The sequence below is a fragment of the Hydra vulgaris genome, chromosome 04, assembly GCF_038396675.1.
Source record: "Hydra vulgaris chromosome 04, alternate assembly HydraT2T_AEP".
In the NCBI taxonomy this organism is placed as follows: Eukaryota; Metazoa; Cnidaria; class Hydrozoa; order Anthoathecata; family Hydridae; genus Hydra; species Hydra vulgaris.
In genome coordinates, this window is record NC_088923.1 from 32,504,491 (window position 1) to 32,517,613 (window position 13,123).

Consider the following 13,123-nt stretch of genomic DNA (forward strand, 5'->3'; position numbering starts at 1 on the left):
TAATTAGAAAGATAACAGCAACGTATAGAACTTAAATTTTCAAAGATGACGAAAGACTTTTCAAAGACTTTTTCAAGAAAGTTAATAATAAGAAGTTAATAATCAAAATCTAATTACATATTTAATTATGTAGTTTGGTTTTATAGATTTTTTACAGAAAAAAACAGTTGTATTTTATTTTAAGAAGCCCTATATAATTAGGTTTGGCAATTAATTATTTTATCTATTAAAAAACACAGTTTTTATATGACAATATGGTTATAAAAATTTTTTTATACAATAATTATTTATAAAAATCAAGCGTGTATTGGTTTTTTCAATTTTGGCAAATATAAAGTTTATAAAAAGTTCAGTTAAAGAACAACATTCGTATATTTCTACTTTAAAATATTTTTTTCTACTAAACATCAAGTAGGAAAAAAACATTGGTATTCATTTGTTTAAAGAAATGCTAGCTTCTAACACGTCACATGTCACGTAACATGTCACCAATTAATTTTATCTTATTTAGAAGCATTCTCTTGGTTTAAAAGCATTAGGGGCAAATGAAGACCAACAATGTGTTATTGGAACTTTTAACAATGAAGTAAAAATAATCTTTATAATAATTATTAAGCTCAATAAATTTAAAAATAAAAATTTAAAATAAATATTATTTTAAAAATTCTACAAAATATTTGAAGATGTATCTTAAATGGTAGAAAGCTCTATGTGATCCATTTAAAGCACACACTAATAATATCATTTATTGTATCAGCAAAATTTGAATATTTTATTATTATATATAACTTTTTAATTTATATAAAAAACAAAGTTTTATACATATGCACATATAAGCTTTTTACACTTGAATCTTTAAAGCTTCAGTCAATTTACTTTGCTATTTTTAGAAAATCTAATTATAGTTTACAATAATTAAGTCACAAGCCATGAATAAAAGTAGTTTGAATATTGTTCCTGGAGGAAACCCTGCAAATTTTATAAAAAAAAAGATGCTAGAAGAGAAGATTTTACAGAAACAAAATCACAGTGAATAAGATGATGATTTTTTAATATCAAAGACAATAGATAAACAAAAATCTTTAATATTTTAATACAAAATTTAAAAGTAATGTCAATCCTTTTGAAAAAACGTGATGAAATAAATAGTATCAAAATGTAAACTAAAAACATTGATGAAATTATGGACTTCCAACAAAAGAACTATTTTTTTGCCAACCTGATGGCAGCAAATTATTAAAAAATTATTGCCAACCTTATTTTTCCTAATTCTGAGGGCTGCATTGTATAACTTTTACCTTAAGATGTATACAGTTCTGTTAAAATGACTCAAGTGATAATTTTTTAACTATGGCTGGAAAAAAAGATTATGTCAGAAAGAACATCAAAAAGACTACTGTTGTGTAATTTAAAGAAATTCTGTGTCAAACAAAACATGCAATGGTAAACTATGGATTGTGCAACACTATTGAATTTAAAAACAGATGTTACGACATTCGATGGACTTGCATTATCTTGCTTAAAAAGCTAAAAGACTTTTATTTCCCATTCTCAACAACAGTAGCAACTAAAACAAAATTTGGATAAAACAAAAATTATTATTCTTGTTTGAATTCCACCCTGTCCAAATGTGGGGGCATTAATGTAGAAAAATTTTCATTTTTACTATTTAAAACTAAATTTAAATACTTTTGTATTTTAGAGTTTGCACAGTGTGTGAAAGTGTCCTATCTGGAACATCAAAAAATCCTGCTGGCACCCATACACACATACCATTCCTTATATACTGGCCCTGAGTATTTCAGGCAACCTATTTTTTGAGTTGACAAAAGGCAGGTTTTAGCAGTGCCCTAGCTAATGTGATGGAGGCCGCCTAAAAAAAATGTGTCATCAGGGTCTCAAAATCTTCCAAATTCTACTGCAGGTTTTGCTAAAATAAAAAACTCCTTAAATTAGCAAAAAGGCACAATATTTGCTGCTTCTTCCCCCCCCCCCCCCTTTAATTAAGGGGTATGGGTAGCCTACCTTTGGCACTGGGTTTTAGGCTTTGTTTCCAATATTACTGATCTCGCGTGAGATTTATTTTTTACAGACCTACTGAAGAGGGATGCCTGAAAAAAACGTCCTCCTAAAGTATAGTTTATTTTTATTTGATCCGTCATTAAAATGAAAAAAAGTGCAATAAGACTTGAGCGGGACTCGAACTCAGGTCTCCGCCGTTGCAGATTATATCTTTAACCTCTCAATCAAGCACACAAGTTGGTAGTAAGGAATTTAACTTTATTAAAATTATTATTTGTTTATATACTTGAAGACGTTTTTTTAATTGGGATTCTGTGCTGCAAACAAAAAGGGCTTTGAGGTCATATAAAGTATCTAACGTACCTCCACCTTTTTTTTTTTCAATAAACTTTTTATTGAAAGGAAAAAAAAGTTAGGGGGGGTATTTGAAAAACATACATACTTTTTGTACTGATGTGTGTCATTCAAGATAATGATGCTTGACCTGTACTTGATTATCGCAAGCTTAACACATATGTAAAAGCCTTGAAATTGATGCAATGAGGGATTCGAGACTCATGAGTAAAAATTGCAATGATATTTATAAAAATCAGCGATATGTGCTTATATGTTTAGGCTTTGGTTTGAATTTAACAGTGATGATGATCTCATTGCTGCAATATGTTCTCCAACAAGATTCTGCACTTGCAAAATCAGCAAGAGGATATATTGATGACACCCTAGCAACCAATGGAAATAGAAGAAAGCTGGTGGCATATATAAAAAAATGGAGCTTCATGCCAAAATACCTGAATATTTTAACAAAAATCCAGTTCATGCATTAGGATCGAAAGTCACAGTAAATCTATTAACAAAGCAAATGTTTAGGAAGAGAGGACGCAAGATTTCTGTAATTATAACTGTGCTTATCTGTAATTATATCTGGTTGCTAATCTATCAGTTGCTGGAGACTCGCATGCAACTACATAAAAAGGTTTACAATTGATTTGTATTGCTGATGAACTCACAAGAGTGCCAACAAAATGGATAAGAAACAAAGTTGCAACGCAAGAATGTATTACCATTTATAAATATGATAATCAGCAGGTTCGAAAAATTCATTCAATAGCACACATGGGAGTTTCCGAGAATATGGAATTATGTATGGGTCCTGGTATCCACCTTAACAGAGACACAGTAAAACAGGTTGTTGCTAAATGTGATAAATGTAATTCGATTGATCCTAATGTAATTTGATGAGATAAAGGAAATCTTGCTGTTAGTAAAGTAGAGGAAAGAGTAGCTCAATCATTAGAAACAATATGGTCATCTTCTGGACCTCCTTCTCAAATTCTCCTAGATAATTCTAAGTCATTTAGATCTCAGATTATACAAACTATGGCATCGAAATAAGAAACAAAACTTATTGAGCTGTTGAAAAACCATCTGGAAATAGAATTGTTGAAAGAAATTATCAGATAGTAAAAAGAACAAGTGCGAAAGCAAAATTTGGTATACCCATGTCTGTATTCTTGATCAACAATTTTGCATCAAAACATGGTACACCTTTTGTAATCTTTTGCCAACATTACAAATGTGTTCGAATTCCTGGAATTGATAAAGTTGAATCAACGCAACCTTTTCCACATAATTTTAAAGATGGAAAATTGGCAGTAAAGTGTGGGTGAAACCCAAGAATATGAGAATATGGTGGTTGAGAGGATGTGTAGTAGCACTGCATAATGGTTTAACAGCTGAAGTTGAAGTCAGCTGTTAAACAGCTGAAGTTGAAGTCAGCTGTTAAACAGCTGAAGTTGAAGTCAGCTGTTAAACAGCTGAAGTTGAAGTCAGCGGACATATGTTACCACAACATTTCTCTCATCTGCAGCATCGCCATGCAGACTTTAAAAAAGATATAACAGCTGATGGCGATTATGATTTGACACTATTGAAACCTCCTGAAATTTGAAAATTTTCAAATAAATCCTCTGGACGATGGCAAAGCTAACAGTATGGATAAGGTTGATCGAAACTATCCAACAATTAGTGAGAAAGAGTTATAGCCTGTTTGGATTACTCGCTATGGTAGGAGAGTACTTCTGAACTGAAAGTATCACAGTTATATATAAACTCTTGTTGAACTGGGAGAGATGTTGTGATTTCAATTTGAGTTATTAATAGAATTGCTAATTAATGTCAAAAGTCACAGGTATTTTTTTATTATAATAATGTTTTAGATAATGATCAACAATTAGTGACAAGAGTCACAAGTTGTTTTTTTAATAATATATAGCAAATATTTTTTGTAAAAAGACAAGATTGTTTATAAGAAAAACATTATTAAAAACAAGATGGCTTTCAAATGCGTTGAACAATAGTTTTTCCATGTCAAGTGGAAAATCACCAGGCAATTCAATTGGCAATACCGTAAAAAGTTTGCCAACCAAAAAAAGTTTAAAACATCTATACTGAAACAAAATACCTACATTAGAAGCTATGTATGAGTTTTGTATTGAGAAATTTCAAAGTAATAATTTCATTTACAAAAGAGATTGAATTTACAGTTGAAACATGAAAAATATGGAGATGGGTACAATGGTGTAATAACTCTACTTGGTTTTCATAGTTTTCACCAGTTTATAGATCTTGGGATTGGTGCAAATAGAGGTAGTACAGTCAATAACTAAACAATAATTCACAAAACAATTTAATGTATTTTAAATTGATGTTGTCACTTTAGGAGGTTATGTAGCAATAGTCTATGATGATATTTGGTGAATTGGCATTGTAGCTGAAATCAACCAAGAAAAAGGTAATACTGGAGTCACTTTGCTGGAAACCACCATTTATACTGGAGTCCCCCATTTAAAAGCCCTTTCTGGTTAATCTAACTGTCCTCAAAGAGATGACGCTGTTTTATAGTTGACTCAAATATATTGAAAAAAATTCTCCACAGGCTTTCTCTATGGTCAAAAGAGCTGAAAAAAATAAATAGAAAGCTGAAATAAAAGAAGTACAAGAAAACAACAATTTAGTGAGAATATTGTGAGAGATGAAAACAGTATTGTAAACTAATACAACTTTTAATAATTATTATTGTATATGGAAATAATTGGTACTTGCTGTCCCATCAAATACAGGTCATGGTAAGTCTGTTATACATCAACCATTTCTATACTTACTTTTAATATGGTCTCTTTACTTTAATTTTGAGTAAATGGCGAAGAATAAATTGATTTAAAAATCTAGGCTTTGGGTTTACAATTAATGTTCAATACTTCAAAACTATTCATCGTAAATTTCTAATGTTAATGTTATCTTTTTAGCCTTTTTCCACATACTTAAAACCCTCATATTGTTGTTAATTTTGGAAAGAAAAGTTTGAATGCATTATGTTATAAATATAATATATTTAAATTTGTATTTATGGAAAATCTTTAAGAAATCTGAAAAAAGTATTTATTTGGAAAAAAAAATCCTTGCGTGTAGGTTTTTTCACCATTCTGGGCCTACACCCTATGCGGACTATAGGATGTGGTCCTTTATTAACATCATGTGGCACACACACACACATATATTATATATAATGATGAATATATAACTATATATACATAATATAACAATATATAAAGATAAATATTATTAAACATATGGGATGTATTCAAATTAAAACAAAGAGTTAAATAAAACAATGTTAGTTTCAAATGTTAAAAAAACTTATAAATCTGCGCTACTAAAAAATATATATAAGAAGATATTATTTTTATTTATTTATTTTTTTTAATGTTTATTTTTGTTTATTATTATGTAATAAATAAATGAGCTCAATTATGCTATAATAAGTAGTGAATTATTTTTAAATCGAAAAAAGGTGGATAACTAATAACTGTCAAATAATCATTTTTTACATCATTTTCAATAAATCATTTTCACTAGCTTTTATGATCATTGCACATTTGAAAACTGCATCAACCAATGTTGTACATGCTTTTGGCAAAAAAAATTTTGGGACTGAATATTTATGTTTTTTTTAACAATAGAATGAGGTGAAAAATCAGAATGACGTGAGCAGTAATAAAAAATAAGAGTTTAAAAAAATAACTTATTTACAAATAAGTTCTCCCACGTAAGATGCAGGTAAATGGAATTGAAACTTTTTTTTTTTAATTGCATCAGAAGTAGTTAGACAGCATTCAAGCTTATTTTAAACTACATCAGAAGCAGGTGGACTGTATTGAAATTTTTGTTTCAAATAACATCAGAAGCATGTGGACTACATTGAAAATTCTCTTTTAAACCCAGAGCTAAGTTCCTAAAATAATGCATTCTGTGTTTTTATCTCCTAAAATTGAATTCAAAAGCAGAAAAGTAAAGAAAAGGTACTTATGGTAGAAAAATATTTTTGAAAAATAAAGCAAGTAATACTTTTTACAATCTTGCTTTAAGCTTTTGGTGATTTTACTATATATTACTATATATTTCACATATATATATATATGCTTTTACATATATTAAATTCAAAAAAATTAATTTGTTATTATTAATAATAATAAAAACAGTTTATTTTTCTAATTTAGTTGAATTATCCCATCATAAAAGTAGTTGGTATGTCGGTGTTTCCCCATAAGAGCACTTGTTTGTTTATAATGCCAAATATTTTGTTGTTTTCGATTAATGGTAATAACTTATAACAAAACAAAACAGTTTAAAATTCTAAAAATCTTTTTTTCCGTTTGTTAGAGGGAGTCACATCTTTATTGAGCTCTTTTGAACCCAAAAATTTATTATAAGGCTTCAGGTTTTTAATCAATGAAGCCTTAAAGCTAAGTATCTTGCCATCATAGACACCTTTCCCACCACCATAGCCACCTTTTTTCTTATGGCTTAACATTTATGTTTTGTTTATGTCATGTATTGTTCTTTTAACTTTTTTTTAGACATCTTGAAAACCTTGTTATCATCTTTTCAAGTCAGGCATGTCTAAATGCATCATTTTTAAAGAGGTGAGTGTTTTATTAATGATGCAATTCCATTATCAGAAAGTTAACTTAACTTTCAGTTAACTTAGAGTTTTTATTTATATTTTTTGCATAGAGAAATCCATGAAAGTACATCAGCTAAGCAACACGGTTTGCAATTGCTTTTAATACGATCAGCACTTAATAAACTATGTTCTGTTAATGCTCTGAACAAAGCTGTATGTTGTTATTTTTATATAAAATTTTTATAAGTTATATAGTTTGATGATTTCTTTATTATTTTAATATTTTAATATTGATATCATTTTAAATACCGCTTTTTAATAGTAATAACTGAGTCAAGTTGACAAATAACTTGATCTAAATTTAGTTTAAGTGAAACCAAGTATAACTAAAAGGACTCAAAATAATAATGCTATTGTTATCAGTATTAAATTTTGGTTATAAGTATTATTTATCATTATTACTATTATTATAAAACTGATGTAATTGTAGGAGACTTTCTTTTATTTTTATTATTATTAATATTATCTTATTTCATTATATTTTTGTTATTTTATTAACTTCATTTTACTCTTTTGGATTTTGATTAAATTATTTTTCAGATTATCCAAGCAGTTTCCACAAAACTTATTCATTCATTATTTTCATCACCAAAAGATATAGAGGCCATGAGAGTTTTTTTAATAATTCCAGAGTTGCCTTTCTTTTTTAACCCTGAAGAAATTTGGACAGTTTTAATCCCATTTGCAGATGCAATGCTTTCTATGCAAAAATGTTCACAGTCTATATTAGGTGAGGTTTTTTATAATCAGTTGTTTTGTGTGTACATAACTTTTTCATAATAAGTCTCTTAGATACACAAATTTTTACTCCCTTATACTTGCGAGATGATGTTTTTACTGCTGGTGGTGAAGTTGCATGTAAACCTAAGACTACATTATAAGATGCTTATTAGGAGATACTTGCCCATGTCTATTGTTTATGTTGTTAGTAGTGTAACATGCAGACTAATCAAACTGTAACTCAGGTCAGGACTAGGATCACCATGATCTTTAGGGACTAAAGAGAATGTTTCACTAAAAATACTCATTTTAGGCAGATTTTAACTGCATCTGGCTACTGTCTTGTATAAGACCTTTTATACTAAGACTTTAGGGATAAGTGAAAAATTTCTAATGATCAGGTTTTCATGGATATTTGCTTGTCATGGGTGTTTGCTTATTCCTCCTTGGCTGTGTACAACTCTTTGTTTTCTTCTAATGAGGGAATAGCTCTGAAACTCAGTTTAATGGTTCTGAGGCAGGTGCTGGCTATAAGCCGGTATACTGGTAGTAAGGTTTTCTGATTTTTGTGGCAGCTTTCAAGGAGATTAATCCCATCGACAGCTGTAAAATATCGGAGTATTAACAGTGTCATTTTACAGATGGAAGATGTCCCTGTTAGTGCTTTTGGTATGTTTTTTTTTATTATTACTATATCAATTCAACTCCTCAAGGCCATGAAAGCCATTACATTCAAGGAGGATACTTTAGTTATGGTTTCACCCTCTCTCAACTCTATAACTCCAAAACACGAATCTTGGCAAACAAGGCCGCTGCACAGAGAAACAAGTTGAGTGTGGTACTACCAGGAGCGTGGTGGGGATCAAACTTGGAACTTCTCGCTTAGGAGGGGAACACTCTACCACTGTACCACTACTGCATATTACGTAGCATGTTGTAAAGACTACATAAGAACCCCTTTCATACAACTGGGTTGTGTAGCAGGAACAAGACAGTCATGTAGGACACTTTAAGCAATAAGTATGGTTCATTGCTTCAGATTTTGTACACTTTTTATGATTGAGTCAAGTTCTCTAATTATTAAAAACATAAATAAAGTATTTAAAAATATTGATATAAAAAACCATCATTACCACCATTTTGTTTCAATTTATTTTTAACAAATATTTATTGTTTTTAAAGTAACTTTCCATCTATTGAATCTTATCTTCTGCAAAATTTACTAGACTTGCATGCTCTTTAAACTATTTTCTACTGAGATAAGTTTAAGTTTGTCTGCTTCATCCCTGGATATTAATCTTGGTGGCTATTATTTTTGAATTTAAATTTACTTATGTGCCAGTTGATTTATTAACTTATGTGTCTATATTTATTATCTTATGTGTCTATATTTATTAACTTATGTGTCTATATTTATTATCTTATGTGTCTATATTTATTATCTTATGTGTCAAATAATCTATATGCAGTAAAATCAGGAATCCTCTGACTATTTTATGTGCTTTAACTTCGCTTACCTTCTTCTGCTTTGCCCACATTCTTCTGCTTAACATCTCTTCACTCAATCACTTTCTTTTTGTTATCTATCCTTCTCCTTCCTGCCAAGGCTAAACACCTTTATATGTTGTTTCTGATCAAATTAATTTCTCTTTATGCATCAGCCAATATTCTTTGTTATTCAGGACTGATGTTCATCTCACTAAATGGCTTTGCCTATTACCATTAATTTTTTTTTCTTTCTCAATCTTTTATTTAGTTAATTTTGTGATTAGTTTTCCAGACAACTGTAATCACTAATCAAACTTTTACTCGTTGATGTATGTCTTTTCTCTGTCCCTAGCTTGTGCTCAGTTGCTCCTTATTCTGCTAAATTTCTCTAAAACTTATATCTTATACATCAAACTTACCCATCAAAGGTATGTGAGCTGCAACTTGTTGCAGCTTGCATACCTTTTCATACTACTCTTCATACTAACTCATAACACTATCTTAATACTTAGCAACCATAACACTACCTTAATACTTTGCAACCATAATACTAGGCTGACTGAGATTCTTTTTGTGATTTTCTTTGTGATGGTTGTTGGGCTATTGTCTTTTATTAACTATATTAATATAACTGTATTAAGACAAGTATGGAAACTTTTATTCCTTCTTGCTGATTTCAATTCAAGCCTCGCTTTACCACATGGTTTTCTTTCTCTTGTGCAGCTACTATTTTTAATCATATTTTTAATCATCTTTTTCACAAAAAAATCTCTCTGGTGAACAAACATTTTTTTATCGTTGCAAAAAGTTGATAAAAGGTATTGATGGCAATGATATAAAGATATTACCTAGATATCGGACTTCGCTGTTTTTAGTGAAGCCAATTTAATATTGCGTAATACGTTGGAGGCCATTGTTATATCGGGCAAAAGTTTTCAGTGGATCATAGTCGAATAAAAGGAAATTTGCAATTTTAAACTTTTGATTAAAGTTTGAATTAAAGATGATTAGTTAAGAGATGATAAATATGATGAGCCTACAGCCAATATAAATTTGTGTTAGTCAAAGTGGGTTGTATTGGCTTACAAACTAAAGCAAGCGGCTATTTTAATAGCCACAAATTAAAAAATATGTATATTTAAAAACATTTGCATTTAGAACTTTAAACGAAAACATTGTTATGTATTTTAATCTTTTATATTTTTAAAGTTAAACATTTATAAACCCTTGAATAATAATAATTTATTTGTTTGTTGTCTTAATCCAATTGATGACTTCCTTAGCACTTTAGTGGTATAATCCTGGGCATATCTGAGCATTTGAATTTTAAAGTAATATTCACTTTTCCTTTTAACAAGCTGGCTAGAATAATTCGATAGTCATGACATAGAATATTGAACTGTTAATCTTCATTAACAGTCCAATATTCTGTAATGGCTATCAAGTCCTTTAAATACTTTTTTTATCATGATTAATTTGTTAACACAATGAATCATTTTCTTCCTAATATTTTGATCAGAGGTGATTTTTGTTTTTTTAAAATCTTTACCACAAATGAAGAAGTTAAATATTGTTTCACATGACTCAACAACAGAAATAACATCCCTTGATGGCAAAAACAAATCACCACGATTTTTCACATTATTTAACAAAGAATAAGATTTCATATAGGAATGTTCGTATAATAAAATATCAGTTAACGATTGGGCACAAATATTACAAGAAAATTATCAACTTTCTGACTATAATAAGAAGCAATACTGGTATATACCAGAGATATATACCAGTATTGCTTCTTTGTAGCTAGTCATTTGAAGTTCATCACAGTACAAAAAAACCTCTTCTAAGTCAATACTGTCCTGATCAAAATTATCAACAGAACACAACCTTTTGCTCCAATTAAGAGAAAAAACCATTATAACAGTGTTCAAACATTAAATAGTTTGCATGATTCGATCTAACTATGAAATTCCTCAGCAGAATTCGTTTTAAAGATAACTTTAACGGTACTATATCAGGATTGTTATTGTAACCATTTTTGCCACAAATGCATGCAAATAGTAGTTCAAGATGATCTTGGGAATACTTGTAAGTTAAAACATACATAAATGGTTTTTCTAGAAGTATCAGCAGATCGGTTGATAACTTTTCAGTGCTTTTAGTAGCCATAATTAAACCTAAAACAAATGCCTTTTTTCTATGTAAAAGTAAAGGAATGCAATTTTTATCAGTCAACTTGCTCAGATAAGTAATACTATCATTTAAAAAATCTTTCCAATAAAGTTATAAAGGTTTTTTAAAGTTTTAACTATTTGTATTTCTTGAATTGAGCATGTCAAATAATTTGTCAATAACTCCAATAAAACGGGTTGTACCATTTGCTCCCAAGAATGATGGATGTTGAGATACATCAGCAACAGAGCTGCTAAGAGTTTGGCAACCTATTTTCACATTCATTATGTGTCGATGAAATTCTATATGTTTTCTTGAAAGTTTGTTTGCAAATCTCAAACCTTTAAACTCTTGTAATTCAAACAATGCTTTAATGTAACTCTATTTAATATATTGACCATCACTGTCAATAAAAACACCTAAATCGTTAAAAGAATTTATTTTTTATTTAAGCATATGGCATGGATCAAGGAAAATGTGTATCAGTTGGTTGTTATATGAAAAAGTACTGACTATATTGTCAATGTCTTTGCCAAACTGGCATCCAAAGGGGATAACAGAATTTAAATTGGTACTTGTACCATCAAATGTAGTACTTTTGATATAAAGTTCATATGTCAAAACCAAAGTCAAAATATTTTCAATAAAACATGTTAAATCACTTGCTTTAACTTTATTCGATAAAACATAACTAATGTGTGTTTTCCAATGTCCTCGCGAGCCAACTAACATGAAAACTAATGTCTCAGTAGCTGGAGTATCAGATTTGCATACAATAATATCCTTGCTGAAATCACAAAAACCAATATAGTGACCTGAACTTTTGTTATAAGTTGTACTGTTTTTGATTGCCATAGCATCAATAATGAGGGCACAATATTTAAAGTTTACATCTGTTTTCTGTTCATCACCAAGATAGGCAAAAACATCATGAAATAACCAGGGTCATAATTTACAGATGATGTCCAATGTGATATTGAACTGGCAGTAGGAAGACACAACATTGGTTGAAGAAAGTTATATGCACATGGAGAATAAAAATGAAGAGTTAAAGCAAAATTTTTTACTTCATCATTGTATCTGTGATCTTTTGGTTGAGAAATTGATTTTTAATGATTTCATAAGAGTCCAGAAAATTTTTTGCTTAAAACAGTTGATCTTACAGATCTTACAGATAGTGTTAAAGATTGATTGGTTTGGTCAGTACTATGAGTTGTGTTTTCTGGCTGATAATTATGTGTTAAATTATTTTCTTTGTTGGTGTCATTTATAGCAGGCTAGACATCAATTTTTTTTTTTTTTTTGACAAAGGATCTTTGGTAGTGTTCGTATTGTTGGGAGTTTCCTTTTTGGCTTACAAAATTTTGAAAATACAAAAACTGATGGCACAGCATTCAATTTTAAAATTGGTTTATAATGATGATCAACACTTGAAATATTTTTATCTGGGAATAATTTTAGTCTGATTCTAAAAAATGGTCGCTACATATACAAGTATATTTAGTTGGGATAAAATTTTCGCATTTCAAAGCAACAATCCATCTTTTACACAATTCTGAATTTTTAATAGGAAATTTATGAAAGGGTTTTGTGCTGCCTTTTACATATTTACTAGAACATCCATATGCAGCACAAGAATTAACCATTGTATGATGAAATTACCAAAAGAAATAACTGATTTAAATGAATGCTAAAGCA

General features: G+C 29.5%; 1 protein-coding gene across 1 annotated transcript in view; it reads left to right on the forward strand.

Moving 5' to 3' along the window:
• Positions 1–13,123, forward strand: part of LOC100209320 (probable E3 ubiquitin-protein ligase HERC3) — an 85,327-nt gene that overhangs the window by 37,515 nt on the left and 34,689 nt on the right. Inside the window, exons 11-13 of the mRNA XM_065796100.1 lie at positions 6,939–7,004; positions 7,096–7,198; positions 7,586–7,775. Of these exons, the coding sequence (XP_065652172.1) occupies positions 6,939–7,004; positions 7,096–7,198; positions 7,586–7,775 (359 nt within the window). The remainder of the gene's footprint in view (positions 1–6,938; positions 7,005–7,095; positions 7,199–7,585; positions 7,776–13,123) is intronic.